The sequence below is a fragment of the Stegostoma tigrinum genome, chromosome 3 (genome assembly GCF_030684315.1).
Source record: "Stegostoma tigrinum isolate sSteTig4 chromosome 3, sSteTig4.hap1, whole genome shotgun sequence".
NCBI classification, from domain to species: domain Eukaryota; kingdom Metazoa; phylum Chordata; class Chondrichthyes; order Orectolobiformes; family Stegostomatidae; genus Stegostoma; species Stegostoma tigrinum.
This window is the reverse complement of record NC_081356.1, coordinates 32,269,476-32,286,018: the sequence shown is the minus strand read 5'-3', so window position 1 is coordinate 32,286,018 and position 16,543 is coordinate 32,269,476. Positions and strand designations below refer to the sequence as shown.

Sequence of the window (16,543 nt, the reverse complement as noted above, 5' to 3'; positions counted from 1 at the left end):
CTGGATAGTCCCAAATAACTAAACTGACATATGAAGCAACAGCATACCAAAGATTTCAAACATTGCATACATGAGCAATGTAGCTACTACACAATAAGCTGACTTAAAAAGATATAGTGGCATTGTTTCATATGGGAGGAAACAAGTTTGCAGAAATTACACAAGTTTTGCAGAGGTACTATTATTTTAAAAAGCATCCAAATACAAGTGAACCATTGAGATAACAGCAATTATAGTCAAGAGAAGAGAACTTCATTTAGCCCTCTGATCTAAAAGGATTTTAAGAAAAAAAACCTGTTCGGCCATGACATACCTCTGGAGCAGGTGGAATGTGAACTCTGACCTTCTAGCCGAGAGGAGTCCCAAGTGCCCTGTTCAATGCTTTCCTCAACCAGAAAGAGAGGAACAACTGATCATTAATCTCATTATGCAGTGTGCTGATCAAAGTAGGTGTCATGTTACCATGTTGTTTGGCTTCCACACAATCAACACATTTCAAAACAAATCATTTGTTAAGTATAGTATATTCACTGATAAAATAAGGCTCAAAAGCAACTGTAAGCATTTTTGCTTAAGCAATAAGCAGTTATCAAGTGTTAAGGATGCCCGAGTCCAAATGGAACAATAAGTGGATGTTGGTACAGAAACAGGAAAGGTTATTGATATACTTGAACAAGTTAGCATTGAGGGGAGGCAATATTGGCAATTTCAAAAGGCTTGAAAGCGAATAGATTCCAGGCCCCAGTGAGATGTGACCAGGTTACCATGGAGGCCAGGGAGGAAATTGCAACAACCTGGACATTAATCTTCTGACACTCCTAATCTAACCTAACAGAATTTGAAGCTAGAGGACAGTTAACGTGGCAATAATAATAAAAGAGAAACTACAGATCAGACCGAGTCCGACATCAGCAGTAGACAAACTGGTGGAAAAATACTGAGGGACAAAATTAATTTCCATTTGAACAGGTGATGACAGTCAGCATGGCTATATCAGAGGAAGATCACATCTAACAAACTGGATTGACATTTTCCCCAAGGAGTAACGAGGTATATAAAAAAAAAGGGCAGTGCAGGCGATGTAGGTTACGTCGACTTCAGTAGTTTTTTAAGTTCCTTCATGGCAGACTGGACCCAAAACTGGTTTGGTGGCAGGAAGCAGAGGGCGATGGCTGAAGGTGTTTAAGACGCAGGAAGCATATTTTCAATGGCATTCAAAGGCTTGGATGCCTGGTACTTGACTGTTTGCAGTGTACATTAATAGTGTAGACATGTACAACACGTGAACATTAAGCTTGTAGAGGAAACAAACTGGTCTACTAAGTAGTAAGGAGGAAAACCTCAGACTATAAGATGAAGACGGCCTGACAGTGGCAAATAAGACAGTGTTGACGCAGTTTGGAAGGACCAACAAGGCCAGGAGTACATGATAAATAGCAGGACCACAGGAAGTATACAAGAATAATTTGGAGGAACCTAGGTGTACAAGTCCATAGAACCTTGAATGCAGGACCAAGAGACAATAGTAGTTTAGGCAACAGATAGGATACTTGCCTTGATTAGCCAAGACACTGAATACAACTAAGATTATAATGGAGTCTTACATAATGTTAAATGTTAAGCAGGCCACACCTAGAGTGGGTGCACAACTCTGGTTGTTGTATAAGTCATGTTATTACAGTTTTTTTGGTGGTGGGGAGGGGGGGGCCGAAGAGGGGGGGAGAGAGAGAGGGGGGGGGAGAGAGAGAGGGGGGGGAGAGAGAGAGGGGGGGGGAGAGAGAGAGGGGGGGGGAGAGAGAGAGGGGGGGGGAGAGAGAGAGGGGGGGGAGAGAGAGAGGGGGGGGGAGAGAGAGGGGGGGGGGGGAGAGAGAGGGGGGGGGGGGAGAGAGAGGGGGGGGGGGAGAGAGAGGGGGGGGGGGAGAGAGAGGGGGGGGGGAGAGAGAGGGGGGGGGGGAGAGAGAGGGGGGGGGGGAGAGAGGGGGGGGGGGGAGAGAGGGGGGGGGGGAGAGAGAGGGGGGGGGGGAGAGAGAGGGGGGGGGGGAGAGAGAGGGGGGGGGGGAGAGAGAGGGGGGGGGGAGAGAGAGGGGGGGGGGGGGAGAGAGAGGGGGGGGGGAGAGAGAGGGGGGGGGGAGAGAGAGGGGGGGGGGGAGAGAGAGGGGGGGGGGAGAGAGAGGGGGGGGGGAGAGAGAGGGGGGGGGAGAGAGAGGGGGGGGGGGAGAGAGAGGGGGGGGGGGAGAGAGAGGGGGGGGGGGAGAGAGAGGGGGGGGGGGAGAGAGAGGGGGGGGGGGAGAGAGAGGGGGGGGGGGGAGAGAGAGGGGGGGGGGAGAGAGAGGGGGGGGGGAGAGAGAGGGGGGGGGGAGAGAGGGGGGGGGGGAGAGAGAGGGGGGGGGAGAGAGAGGGGGGGGGGGGGAGAGAGAGGGGGGGGGGAGAGAGAGGGGGGGGGGAGAGAGAGGGGGGGGGGGGAGAGAGAGGGGGGGGGGGAGAGAGAGGGGGGGGGGAGAGAGAGGGGGGGGGGAGAGAGAGGGGGGGGGGGGAGAGAGAGGGGGGGGGGGAGAGAGAGGGGGGGGGGGGAGAGAGAGGGGGGGGGAGAGAGAGGGGGGGGGAGGAGAGAGAGGGGGGGGGAGAGAGAGAGGGGGGGGGGAGAGAGAGAGGGGGGGGGGAGGGGGGGAGAGAGGGGGGGGAGAGAGAGAGGGGGGGGGAGAGAGAGAGGGGGGGGGGAGAGAGAGAGGGGGGGGAGAGAGAGAGGGGGGTGAGAGAGAGAGGGGGGGGGAGAGAGAGAGGGGGGGAGAGAGAGAGAGAGGAGAGGAGAGGGGGGAGAGAGAGAGGGGGGGGAGAGAGAGAGGGGGGGGGAGAGAGAGAGGGGGGGGAGAGAGAGAGGGGGGGGAGAGAGAGAGGGGGGGAAGAGAGAGGGGGGGGGAGAGAGAGAGGGGGGGGGGAGAGAGAGAGAGAGAGAGAGAGAGAGAGAGAGAGAGAGAGAGAGAGAGAGAGAGAGAGAGAGAGAGAGAGAGAGAGAGAGGGAGGAGAGGGAGAGGGAGAGGGAGAGGGAGAGGGGAGAGGGAGAGAGAAAAAAGCGATTTACTAATGTGTTTCTGGGTTAAGCATTTTAGCTTTGAAGCGACTACATCCTTTGGTATTCATTGCCTTAGATGTGAGAAAGCAGGAGGAACCTAATTGAGTGTATAAACTCTGAAGGTCATTGATTGCGAAGATCAAGAGAAACATTTTCCCCCTTGAAAAGAGGGATCAATAACCTGGGGACACAGTTTTAAAAAGACAAGCAGGAAATTAGGAAACAGTTAATGGATTTCCCTCCTTTCAACCCAGAGGCTTTTTATTGCAGGGGCTGTCCAAAGCCCTCAAGAAAAAAGACAAAGCAGGATCTCAGGATAACTTTAGTTACGTTATTAGTTGAAACTCTTAGGCCTACTAGGCAAAGACCAACTGCCTGAAAATGGGTTAGTATAAGTACATGCTTGACAATTACCAGGGAGTGGGACAAAGGACCTCTTTCCACTGTAGAACTGGCTAAGAGCTTGACAAAAGAGAACAAGTAATCATTAGAATTTTGAGGTGAGAGTTGAAATATAAAAGCACTAACTAAAAAAGTATTGCTTGAACTTTAACTTTTGACATTTAACACATTCCACCATTTGAACTGCATTTTGCAGCCCACTGCAGCAAACAAAAGTGTTCACAACATAGTATTGACAACTGCTCAAAAGGCAAACTCAGTGCTCATACCACACTATCCTTCATGATGTTCAATACCAGGTAACTACCAAATCTGTAAAGCTTTACCATCCAACATGCAAGTGTACAAGCAAATCCACTAGCAATCTAATCATACATTACTCCAATTTTATTTCCCGATATCTCATTCATGCAGTTAGAAAGCTGAAGTTAAGAATAAAGTCAAGAGTCTCTGACCTGAGTTTTCATGTCAGCGTTCCCTGTCCAAAGTTTATCAACATGAAAAGTTGCTGGCTAGTAAAAATGGCAGAAAAAAACCACTATTCTGGATGCTTACAATATTGGATGATTAATACACATGGAAGACAACAAATTGGAACTTTAGTGAAAAAAGTTGTGCAACCAAGGAGAGAAACAAGTACCAAATCAGGATTCCTCTCAGATTAGAGAAGCAACAGCCTGACATTCATTTTGACAGACTACATTTTTCAAACATTGTTTGAGGAATTACAGTCACTATACATCCGACTATATCCTACTCCACACCAGCAGAACAGTCCAAGTGGAAGAATGCAGTGTCAAGTGGATGTTGCCTTGGGAATCCTTAACCTTGAGCGAAGCACAAATTTAAAGACATTAGGTCAAGCATGGGTAAGGAAACCTCCGGATTACCATGTATGTCGCTCAAAGCAGCATTAAGTCAGTGCCCTACATTAAATACCACAGAGGAGGCAGAGGTGATCGCAAGGGCATATAATGTACTCTGGATGAAGGAATTCAATGTCCCCCACCAAGAGCAGCTCACTAGTACTACTGCTTAAAGCTGGTCAAGTCCCAAGGACAAAGCTGGTAGACTAGGCCTGTGGTAGGAATCCTAACAGAAGCAAGTTTAAAAACCCTGACCAACCCACTTGCCACAGATGCATCTGTCCTCAACAATCTGTAACCTTGAGCATCAGAACTCCTGAGATGACAACACTCCATCTTCATACCGATCACACCTTCCCTTGTGCTGTGGCACTATTGCCATGCCAAATGGGATATATTTTACACAGCTCTGGTCACCCAAGACTGGGCATCCACAAAGCACTGTGGGCCATCAGCAGAACTGTACTCCAGTCAGCACCTAGTCACCTGGCATATCCCCCAGTCTACCATTCCCAAAAGATAAACCTGGGTTCAATGAACAGCAGCAGAGGCATGCCAGAACCAGCAGCATACAATCTAAAAGTGAAGAGCGAGGTCCTTTTCTGATAGGAAAGATGTGCAAAGATTTTTGTAAATAAGATGTTGGAAAGCATCAATGTACGCAGAACCTAGATCATCATCAATACCTCAAAGACGAGTAGGTGCAGCAAAATATTAGGAGAGCAAATGGAATGCCAGCGTTTATTGCAAGAGGTTGGAATGCCAGTATAGTGTCTTGGTTCAATTGTATAGAACCTGATGATTAGATCAAACCTGCAACAGCATGCAGTTTTGGTCTCCTTACCTCAAGGAGGATATTACCCCATTGAGGCAGTGCAGTGACATTCCACCAGAACGGTTCTACGAAAAGACACTGGGGAAACTGCCTGTATTCCGTACAATTTAGAAGAATGAGAAGTGATTTCACTGAAACCATAAAATACAAAAAAGTGATAGACACAACTAAGATAATTCTCCTATTTGAATCTAGAAATAGGTGCACAACTGAAAAACAAGACAGTGGAGCCATTTAGAACAGATGAGGAGTTCTCAAAAAGTTGGGCATCCTCTACTAAGAGGTCCTTACAAGCTCAGTTTGAGCATGCCTGATATGAAGATTGAAGCAGAATACCAATGGCATGTGTCAGTATAAGGCACTGAATTGTTTGATCATATATAGCGGAGAGCACATGACAGGCTGAATGGTCTACTTCATTTCTCACTACTCCCATGTGAGATATTGCACCCAATCTTCAGCTCCTTTGCACTAACCGTTTATCTAGCTGTTGATTTCCTTTGGCTTGTGGATTCATTTCTCTGGTTAATGTTGGTTTGATCCTCAATAAAATTCATTTTATGCTAATCCTAAACTGTGCTCAACTCAAACCAAGTTGCTGCTTATCCTTTCACTAAGTGTTGTTCAAGACCTAATACTTAGCTTTACATTATCATTTTCCACACATTTTGCTGGTTATCAAAAAATTACCAGAAGAGATTCATACAAGCACCTGCTAACTTGCCCAGACCACAAGTCTTTGTTGCAGGAATTTAACAGCAATTTAATTTACAAGTGCTAAAAACTATAGAGAAGAGGCAACATTAGCAGCAAAGATCTTCATGACTGAACATCGCATTGCTAGTTATAATTAAATCAAATCATATTTCAAACAGTTACATCCAGATTAGATTACATTCCCTACACAGGGTGGAAACAGGCCCTTTGGCCAAACAAGTCCACACCACCCTTTGAAGCATCCCACCTCAGACCCATCCCCCTATAAACTACACACCCTTGAAGACACCAGGCAATTTAGCATGGCCAATCCACCTAGCCTGCACATCTTTGGACTGTGGGAGGAAATCTGAGCACCCAGAGGAAACCTATGCAGACAGGGAGAGAATGTGCAAACTTTTTCCAAATAATTTGCAATAATGTTCTTCAGTAAAAGCAAATATGCTGCGAAATATCTTGCTTAAAGAAACCTTCCTCCTCACCAAATCAACAAGAAATGCTCAACTCGACAGCATGCTGCCATAGCTCCCATTATCTCCAATGGTGTTGGCATTCTTGACTCTTTTTGCTGAGCCTCAAGCTTATTTGGTCTTCAAAATCCAAACATAAAACTAATCATTCTCTCAAAGCTTTAGAGATTAAGGAGAAACACAGACTTGGGACTACATTGCACTCTTGCAAGCAAACATCTCAAAAGCACCTTTAAGCCAAATGACAGCCAACAAATCTGGTCCTACGTTTGGATTACATGATCTCTCCAGAAAGTAAGGGCTAGAAATATTCTGAACTAAATCTGCTGGAAATTGTGACAACAAGCTGTAATGTCAGTTCCAATTTGGAGCCTGCCATGTGACAGGATGCCACTGTTCAAAACTATTAAATCAAAAATAGTGACAATCTGTTGCATCCTTGACACTGTATTGAAACATTCAAAAGATCAGACTGACAAATACAAGTTTTTCCACTAAAGCCATCTACCAGCAGCAAGCACATACTTGGTATAACAAAGCCGCTATCTAATTTGGTGGGGCGTGCAGTTTCCTGGTTTCTCCCTCCATCCTTATGATTATTACAGTCAGCAGTTATATGGCACCATCAAACACTGCAACATCCGTTGTGCCTCAGTTAACAACAAGTGTGGTATTAAGTCTCATTGGAGGGCAAATTTAAAAACAACCAAGGCTGGCACTGCCAGTGCAGTACTGAGAGCCACGGAGAAACAGAGGCTTCTTGACAGGACATTGAACAGTTATTATCTGCTTTTAGGCACTAAAAAAAATTCAATGGCACCAACGAATTCTAGCTTGGAACTCTAGAACAAAATCTCAGTCACCACAAATGTGGTTATCATACAGCTGCTTGTGGAAGCTTGCTGCACACAAATAGGCTGCAACATTATAAAAGCAATTACATTTCAAAAGAGATACCTGACTGAAGCACTTGGGTCAGTCAGGCATGGAAGGCATTTATACAAATACAAAAGTTAGGTGCTCTCTCTCTTTTGCAGGGTAAGTAAATTCATGTTCAAGAACCAAGCCACGAAGCAATATATCACATTTCCACTCTGCTAGATCAGGCATTATGCTAGTGCAAACATGTTTACCCTTAGCAGAAACTGAAAACAGAAACTGCTTTGCCCTATTTGGGCACATTACTACAACTCCTACTCCAATAGGAGAAAACAACAATTTCATCTCCAAACTATATAGGAGGCTTTCAACTCAAAATTGACACCATGAAATGCCCAAAACAGTGAGTTATGCTCAAAAGACAGCTTTGCTAAGAAACATGTTTACATCCCCTTTTACGACTTGGGTACCACTAGCAACAGCATAGATCAGATTTTACAAAGATATCTCCTCTCAAACAATCCTGATCAGCAGCCTTATTCCGAACAAGATCCCAATCACAATGAACTTGTCAGACACTGATCATTGGTTACCAGTTGGGATTTGTGACTTGATCCCCAAGTTTGGTCCCTATTTAAAGAGTGGCCCAGATTTTGCTGAACGTGGCATCACACTGCATTCAACAGGTTTAGACCATTCCTCTACTCCTTCAGCACAAAATTTGCCTTGCAAGCCGATGCAAGTGAGGACAGAGCATTTTCACATTAGACTCCCTCTAACTGTTGTTTTGCAGGGTGGGAAGAACATTTCTTGCATTTCCTTCTCCAACTGCCTCGAGAATTTTTCAGTAAAGCTTTCAATTTTAAAAGTGTGACGTTCACCCGATTCGGAGGGCATTGCAGCCCATTCAGTGCAGAAAGTCAAACTGGAGCAATACACCTGGAATGTAGCACAAAGCCAGAAAAAGCAAGGGACTACTGGAACAGTTCAGTTCATGCAAGAATTAACATTGATTTCTCCTGGGAAATCAGGTAGAAGAGGTGGCAGATTTTGAACCTGTCATGACATCAATTGCTATAATTCAGACTGACAAATACAAGTTTCCCCCCACTCCCCCCCCCCCCAAACTCCAGCCACCTACCAGTTTGATTCACAATAGTCAGCATGGAGTTGAGGGGGAGATCATGCCTCACAAACTTAATTGAATTCTTTGAAGAGGTGACCAAACATGTGGATGAAGGTGGGGCAGCGGATGAGGTATACATGGATTTAACTAAGGTGTTTGATAAGGTTCCCTATGGTAGGCACATTCAGAAAGCAAGGAGGCACAAGATGGGGGAAAATGCAGCAGTCTGGATTCAGAATTGGCTGACCCTTAGAAGACAAAGGGTGATAGTGGGCGGAAAGTATTCACCATGGTGCTCAGTTACATGTGGTGTACCACAAGGATCTGTTCTTGGTCCTCTGACTTTTGTAAATGATTTGGACAAAGGAGTGGAAGGGTGGATCAGTAAGTTCACAGACAATACAAGTCAAGTTGTGACTCATGCAGAGGACTGTTCTAGTTTACAAACTGACATTTGATAGGATTGAGCTAGGCTGAGGAGAGGCAGATGGAGTTTAACCCTGAAAAGCATGAAGTGATTAATTTTGGATGGTGAAACTTCAAAAGCAGAATCCAGGGTTAACACAAGATTCTCAGCAGCGTGGAAGTGCAGAGGGATCTTTGGATTCAAGTCCACAGTTCCCTGAAAGCTGCTACCCAGGTGGATAGAGTTGTTAAGGTGTATGGGGTGTTAGCTTGCATTACAGGGACTGAGTTCAAGAACCATGAAGATATGCTCCAGCTATACAAAAGCCCAGTTTGGCCACATCTAGAGTATTGCGTCCAGTTCTGGTCACCTCATAACAGGAAAGATGTGGAAGCATTGTCAAAGGTGCAGAGGAGATTTGCCAGAATGTAGCCTGAAATAGAGGGAATGTCTTCCGAGGGAAGGTTGAGCACACTAAGGCTTTTGTCTTTAGAAAGAAGGATGAGAGGTGACTTGATAGAGGTTTACAAAATGATCAGAGGTATAGATAGGGTGGGCAGCCAGAGACTTTTCCCTAGGGCGGAGGTAGCTATTAAGACAAAATTTTAAAGTGAGCGGAGGTCGATGCAGGGGAGATGTCAGAGGTCGGTTCATTACTCAATGTGGTAGGGGCACAGAATGCATTGCCAGAGGGTAGGGGAGTCAGCCTCATTAGGGGCATTTAAGTGGCTATTAGATAGACATATGGATGCTAGTATAAAAGGTAGGGGTGGAGGTAGATAGACTTTAGGATTAGGGTAAAAGTTCAGCTGAAGGGCCTGTACTCTTGTGTTCTATTGCAAAGTCCTAGAAAGTGTACAGGAAGCATGAGAACTTAAATGAATGGCACTGGCCTAGATTTCATGAAGCTATGTTATTTGCAACATTCATGACTTCCTTCTTTAATTCTGAGTTTTAGTCATCTATGATATGCCTGCATACGTCAATATTTAGAGATTGCGAAAATCTGGAAGACACTAATTGTCTCTTTCCTGACTAAACCTGCTTTTTTATTTCAAGGAATTACATCAACAGTTTAGTGTTGATCACAGCAAACTACCTGCTGATTACATAAAGTAAAGCAGTTCTTGGAAATCAGTCAAAGCTTTGGAGGTCAATAAAGATGGGTTTCATTGCTTTATTAACTGGTGGAAAATGTGGTTGCCGCAGACCACAAGGTCCTGTAGCACTATTTGGAGAACCCTTTCTCTCCCTAGGTTTCAAAAAAATAAATCAGAGAGAGAAGAAGGAAATAAAACATGCAAAGTTTGCTGTGAAGGCACATCTCAGAATTTGCCAACTTTCTCAAAAAACAAGACAAGAACTAATTGTTAAAATATGCCATTATAGCTCTCACATTACATTTGGATAGTAAATATATTGTGATATGCACCACCATAAAAAATCTCTAGGAGAACTGCTTAGCATTTCTAGGATGTTACTGAGTAATTTTTCCAGAATCAATCATTAAATCAAATAAATACTGCAGATAAGAGAATACAGCAACACAGCTGACATGAAAGAAGAGAGGGGAAAGAAGAGACGCTAAGATGAGAGAGGGGACTGAGTGGCACAGCACATTAGAACACTCCTTATTCATCAAAACAAGTACTAGTGCATTCCTACTGCTCAAAAGAACACAGAGTTTGGCAGCTGGCACTTAATATTTCCTGCAGCTTCTCAACCTGAGAAGACAATTCTGATGCAAAGTTAAGGAAGCAAGATTTGTGAATATAAAACACAATGAAGGAGTGCAAAGACCTGTACCACCCAAATACACAGAAGTGATACGAGCCCTTAATATTTAGCATTAGTTGTCTTGCAAGATCTTATCTAGCTTCTGGAAGTGAACAGTGAAGCTGCTCTGCATTTGCGCATGATTCCAACATATCCTACATGGAGTTTAAAAAACCCAAAAGAACAAAAAAGTTTCCAGAAAAGCCTGGCAGGTCTGGCAGCATCTGTGAAGAAAAATCAGAATTAATGTTACAGGTCCAGGACTGTTCCAAGGAAGGATCACTAGAACTGAAACATTAACTCCAATTTTTCACCATAGATGCTGGTAGAAATTTTCCTGCAACTTGTTTTGTTCTTCTATTATAGCATCCATAGTTCTGTTGGTGTTTACTTAAACTCAAACTTCAGTAGCACTTCATAATCACTTCCACATGAGACCATAATGCATTCCTTGATCGAATTTGAAATTCAACCATTTTTCAGAATGGCTTCTGCAAAGTAATGACAAGATAGCATGCTTTAGATGGCAAAAATCCCCATTATTTTAAAGAAAGAGGCTTATTCTGTGAGCATGTATTTACCCATCTTCTATGATCCAATTCCTCAGGGAGGCAAAGCGACTACAGTATCAAGTGGGTTAGGGCGTAATGGAACTAAAAAAGGTTCTGAACCATATACAGAGATAATGGGAACTGCAGATGCTGGAGAATCCAAGATAACAGTGTGAAGCTGGATGAACACATCAGGCCAAGCAGCATCTCAGGAGCACAAAAGCTGATGTTTCAGACCTAGACCCTTCATCAGAGAGGGGGAATGGGGTGAGGGTTGTGGAATAAATAGGGAGAGCACAGGAGATGGACCAAAGATGGAGAGAAAAGATGATAGGTGGAGAGGAGAGTATAGGTGAGGAGGTAGGAGGGGATAGGTCAGTCCAGGGAAGACAGACAGGTCAAGGAGGTGGGATGAGGTTAGTAGGTAGGATATGGAGGTGCAGTTTGAGGTGGAGGAAGGGATAGGTGAGAGGAAGAATAGGTTAGGGAGGCGGGGGATAGGCTGGGCTGGTTTTGGGATGCAGTCGGGGGGGGGGGGATTTTGAAGCTTGTGAAGTCCACATTGGATACCATTGGGCTGCAGGGTTCTATAAACTACGGAAAAAAATCCCTCACACCCCACCCCTGCCACAATCACCCCAAGAGGATCCCCTCGTTCTCACATAGCACCCCACCAACCTCCGGATACAACGCATCATTCTCCGACACTTCCGCCATCTACAATTCGACCCCACCACCCAAGACATTTTCCCATCCCCACCCCTGTCTGCCTTCCGGAGAGACCACTCTCTCCGTGACTCCCTTGTTTGCTCCACACTCCCCTCCAAACCCACCACCTTCCCCTGCAACCACAGGAAATGCTACACTTGCCCCCACACCTCCTCCCTCACCCCTTTCCCAGGCTCCAAGATGACTTTCCATATTAAGCAGATTTTCACCTGCACATCTGCCAATGTGGTATACTGTATCCGCTGTGGCTTCCTCTACATTGGGGGAAACCAAGCAGAGGCTTGGGGACCACTTGGCAGAACACCTCCACTTGGTTTGCAGTAAACAACTGCACCTCCCAGTCACGAAACATTTTAACTCCCCCATTCCATTCCTCAGACGACATGTCCATCATGGGCCTCCCGCAGTGCCACAATGATGCCACCCGAAGGCTGCAGGAACAGCAACAAATTCTGCTTGGGAACCCTGCGGCTCAATGGTATCAATGTGGACTTCACAGGCTTCAAAATCGCACCCCCCCCCCCCCAAACTGCATCCCAAAACCAGCCCAGCTCGTCCCCTCCCCCCCCACTGCATCCCAAAACCAGCCCAGCCTGTCCCCACCTCCCTAACCTGTTCTTCCTCCCACCTCAAGCTGCACCTCCATTTCCTACCTACTAACCCCATCCTGCCTCCTTGACCTGTCAGTCTTCCCTGGACTGACCTATCCCCTCCCTACCTAAACTCTTTCCTCTCCCCCCCCCCCTCCCTATTTATTCCAGAACCCTCTCCGAAGAAGGGTCCAGGCCTGAAACGTCGGCTTTTGTGCTCCGGAGATGCTGCTTAGCCTGTTGTGTTCGTCCAGCTACACACTTTGTTATTCTGAACAATATACAGTTCTGTTGACCAAAAAGTGAACTCACATGTGGCTACTAATTTCAATGCAAATATCCAAAAAAGTGTTTTAAAAAACATTTGTTACAGCACAGACACCTTTACACCACTGATGAAAGACAAGGTATTCTGACAAGCATGAGCACTCTGCCTTGGGAAACCAAGAAAATTCAACCACTATCTCCCATATCACCAAATACACTCCAGAAAAAAACACAAATAAAAAGCTGGTAAATCAGCTGCAGAACAGCATTACCAACTCAAAGTAGTCCCTGGTGCCAAGCACAAACATATCAGCTTACAGCAAAGATCCTGAAGCACAAGTTTCAAGTTCAATTCTAGATGTCTCTAGAAGCATTTATTCCCATTATACTATTGCTGCAGTACACATTTGTCACATCAGATAGAGAGTACACAGTGAGGTATAAGACAGGGAGAAGCCCATGCAGAGCCTTACTGTCTTCACACTGCAGATACTCACAGCATAAACCTGCTGAGCCACTTGGAAGTGTTTGTGTGCACTGAAAATGTTTTTAAACATACTTAAATGAAATAACATTCACTTTGTGCCTCGAGTGACTTATCAATGTTATGTAGTTTCTTTTTGAATTACAGAACAGTAATCAAAAAGGATAAAATGGTTGATATCCACTTTGTTGCCTCAACACAAACTGCAGGATATGCTACAAAAACAAAGTTGCTGGAAAAGTTCAGCAGGTCAGGTAGTATCTATGAAGAAAACAGAGTTAATGTTTCAGATCAGATGACCCTTCCTCAGAACAGGATATAGTAGACTTTCAAACTACACAGCAACATCAGCTAGTCAAAAATGTTTGTTAGGCTTCGTCTACTATACTATGCTAAACAGCTATAATGAATGCCATTGATTTAATTAAAAATGGCTTATTCATGTAATAAGTTTAGCAATAGGTGAAATGGGCATCTCCAACCAGGGATTTACTCCTTTTTAAACATGTGTAGCTCCAGACATAGAAATGTATGCAGACTTCTAAATGAAAGCTAAGGGGTATTTTTAGTAAGAACTTTCCATATCCACTGAAAGCTAAGGAACATTATCATACAGCAAGTGGAAGAGAGATCCTGCAAAAAATCCATTTTTAAACATTCATGTGGACCAGATGTAAAAATTCTTCCAATAAATCAAAGTGCAAACATATGGTACTGCACTAGACTAAAACCTTAGATTGCATACTTGTTGTCAATATTTCTAGTCATCAGCTGAACTCCATTAACTTACGACTACTACTGATGTTGAAGTAATCTCAATGTGAATTTTGGAATATTACTGCCTATCTTGCAAAAGAATGTATGAACTCATGGCCAAAACTATAATGACACCATTTTAACACCCCAGTTTCTGTGGCAACTCACAAAGCACCTCCAACACAGCAAGCATCCAAGAGCATTTGGCAGGAGCATTGTCAATGACCAAATCACTAAGGAAGACCCAGACAAGTGGCCAAAGGTTTGCTAAGGGAATAGTTTTTTTTTCCCCCCCCTCCCAAGAACATCTTAAAAATAGCAAGGGGAGGGTTCCAAAGCTTAGACAAAACCAAACATGAATAGCACAGCTATAAAAGACATCCAGAGGAGTTGAGTTGAAGAATTATAAAGTCTGCAAAGCCAACAGATAATGTGAAATGAGGACACTGAGTAAAATGATCAATAATTACTACAATTTAAAAATGCAAAAGGAGAAAACTGTCCCAAATATAACCACAAGGCATCATGTATACCTTTACTAGAGATGACATGAAAGCATGACATGTGGGATGTTATATTATAATTGAGAAAGTGAAAAAAACTCCTGGCTTTTCTACAAGACATTCTTTATCATGTGCTAAACTGCTGTAAAGAGGTTAACAGAAAATTGTTAACCATTTTCCTTTACTGACAGAAAAAGGGTGAACAATGAACACCAAGTGAGTTTTGAGAAGATTTGTAGCTCAGGTTGAGGTTCTGGATGAGAGATTGCTCGCTGAGCTGGAAGGTTAGTTTCAGACGTTTCGTCACCACTCTAGGTAACATCATCAGTGAGCCTCCGACAAAGCGCTGGTGTTATGTCCCGCTTTCTATTTATCTGGTTAGGTTTCCTTGGAAAAACGCAGGAAATGACATCACCACCCCAAGGAAACCTAACCAGATAAATAGAAAGCGGGACATAACACCAGCGCTTTGTCGGAGGCTCACTGATGATGTTACCTAGAGTGGTGACGAAACGTCTGAAAACTAACCTTCCAGCTCAGCGAGCAATCTCACATCCAGAATGAACACCAACTAACGTAAACAGGACTGATCAGATTTTCACATGCATGTTAGGAATAAGTGGCTGAGGGGATCAGAGGTTGGTGGTGAAGAAGAGTATCATAAAGGAAGAGATAGATTTCCAAATCAGTACTTAATTTAACATGCATGAGAGATAGAATACCAGAGACTAAATGATTCACAGCACCTTGGGAAAAAAGTAAAATGTTCAGATTCATTTAACTTTACATGACAAAGAGCCCTCTGTGCAAACAGAGAGGAATCCGAAGCAGAAACACAAGGAAAATGCAGGTAAACTTCAAAACGTAAGTATCTATGGCATTGCAAACTGCAAATCTATTGGCTACTGCTGAACAGTTATTCAGATAATTAGTTTCAAGAGAAAATACTTTCAGATTGCTGACCTCTTGTCATGGGCTGCAAGAAAAATAATGAGGAAGTAAAACAGCACATACAGCTGTGGGCCTGTGAGCAACATGTTTGCTTCTGAATCAGAAGACTAGATCAACACCTGTAGTAAAGATTTGAGCTTGGATAGAAAGAAAGGCTGACACTCAGTTTTTACCTCACTCAAAGAACCACACTCCTGATGAGATATTAAACAGAGGTATCCCCAGTGAACGTGGAAACTCAGCTGCTCTATTTCAAGCACTAGTTGTGTCCTGGGGCCAAAACCTATACTTCAACCAATCACCAAATGGATTGCCTGCCAAATTCCAGGCAGAAAACAGATCACCCTTAAGTATTGACCTTTTCTCTCTCCACACAGGTAAACTGAAAGATCCCCTATCGAACAGGAAAATGCAACTCCTGCAGTCACATGTAATCTCACTGCACTACTAAACATTTTCAAACATCCTTGCCTACTCTCAAGTTCAGCCTGCTTTTACCCAGGTGCATTTGCACACCTACAACTGCAGGGGGTCACCCAAATCTTTGAGTATTCATTTCCAAAATGATGCTATTAGAAATGCAAAATATTGATCTATGCACTATTGATGGAAGAGAATCCTAGAAAACCCTACTCCATCAATCCCAAACATCCCACATTCCCCCAAATCCCAATTTCTCCTCACCCCATCAACTAAACCATACCTACTGTATCCATAACCACAGACCACACATCATTCCAATATCCCCACCCACAAAACAAAACCACCTCAAGGCACCCCCAAGCCATCAGCCCCCCGCCATAAACAAACCCACTCACCCACATAATCAAACAAACACACGGCCAACACTATCAATCCCTATGCAACCGCATAAAACACAACACTATCACCCATCCCCTATCTCTCCTCATCGACCCACTACAGCCATCTTTCTTCCCCCACGGGGCCCATATCCCCTGCTCCTTTACTTCCCCCTCCCCACCCAATTACCACGACCTCTACCCTTTCCTCCAGGACACACCCTACACTCCTCATACAGTCCCAGGTCCCCAAACACGCTACAGCGCCCCCCCCGCCCCACTCATCCCATGCTCATTACTATTACCACAGTCCTCACGACATCCTTCTCCTTCCCCTGCCGGTCTCCCATGGTTACGGGGCCCTC

General features: G+C 44.5%; 1 protein-coding gene across 6 annotated transcripts in view; it reads right to left on the bottom strand.

The window, feature by feature from the left end:
* LOC125450935 (sorting nexin-30) overlaps window positions 1-16,543 on the bottom strand; it is a 47,741-nt gene that overhangs the window by 30,910 nt on the left and 288 nt on the right. The window contains exons 1-2 of one of the 6 annotated variants that reach the window (XM_048527405.2): window positions 15,552-15,568; window positions 314-381 (exon numbers count right to left, since the gene is read on the bottom strand). The exons of 2 other annotated variants lie outside the window; for them this stretch is intronic. Coding sequence is in view for 2 of the 4 variants with exons in the window: in XM_048527403.1 (XP_048383360.1) it covers window positions 16,484-16,528 (45 nt within the window). In the remaining 2 variants the exon portion in view is untranslated. Of the gene's footprint in view, window positions 1-313; window positions 382-15,551; window positions 16,105-16,196; window positions 16,329-16,483 lie in introns of those variants that run through there. 3 more of the 6 variants (XM_048527403.1, XM_048527404.1, XM_048527407.2) reach the window with 3 other exon arrangements.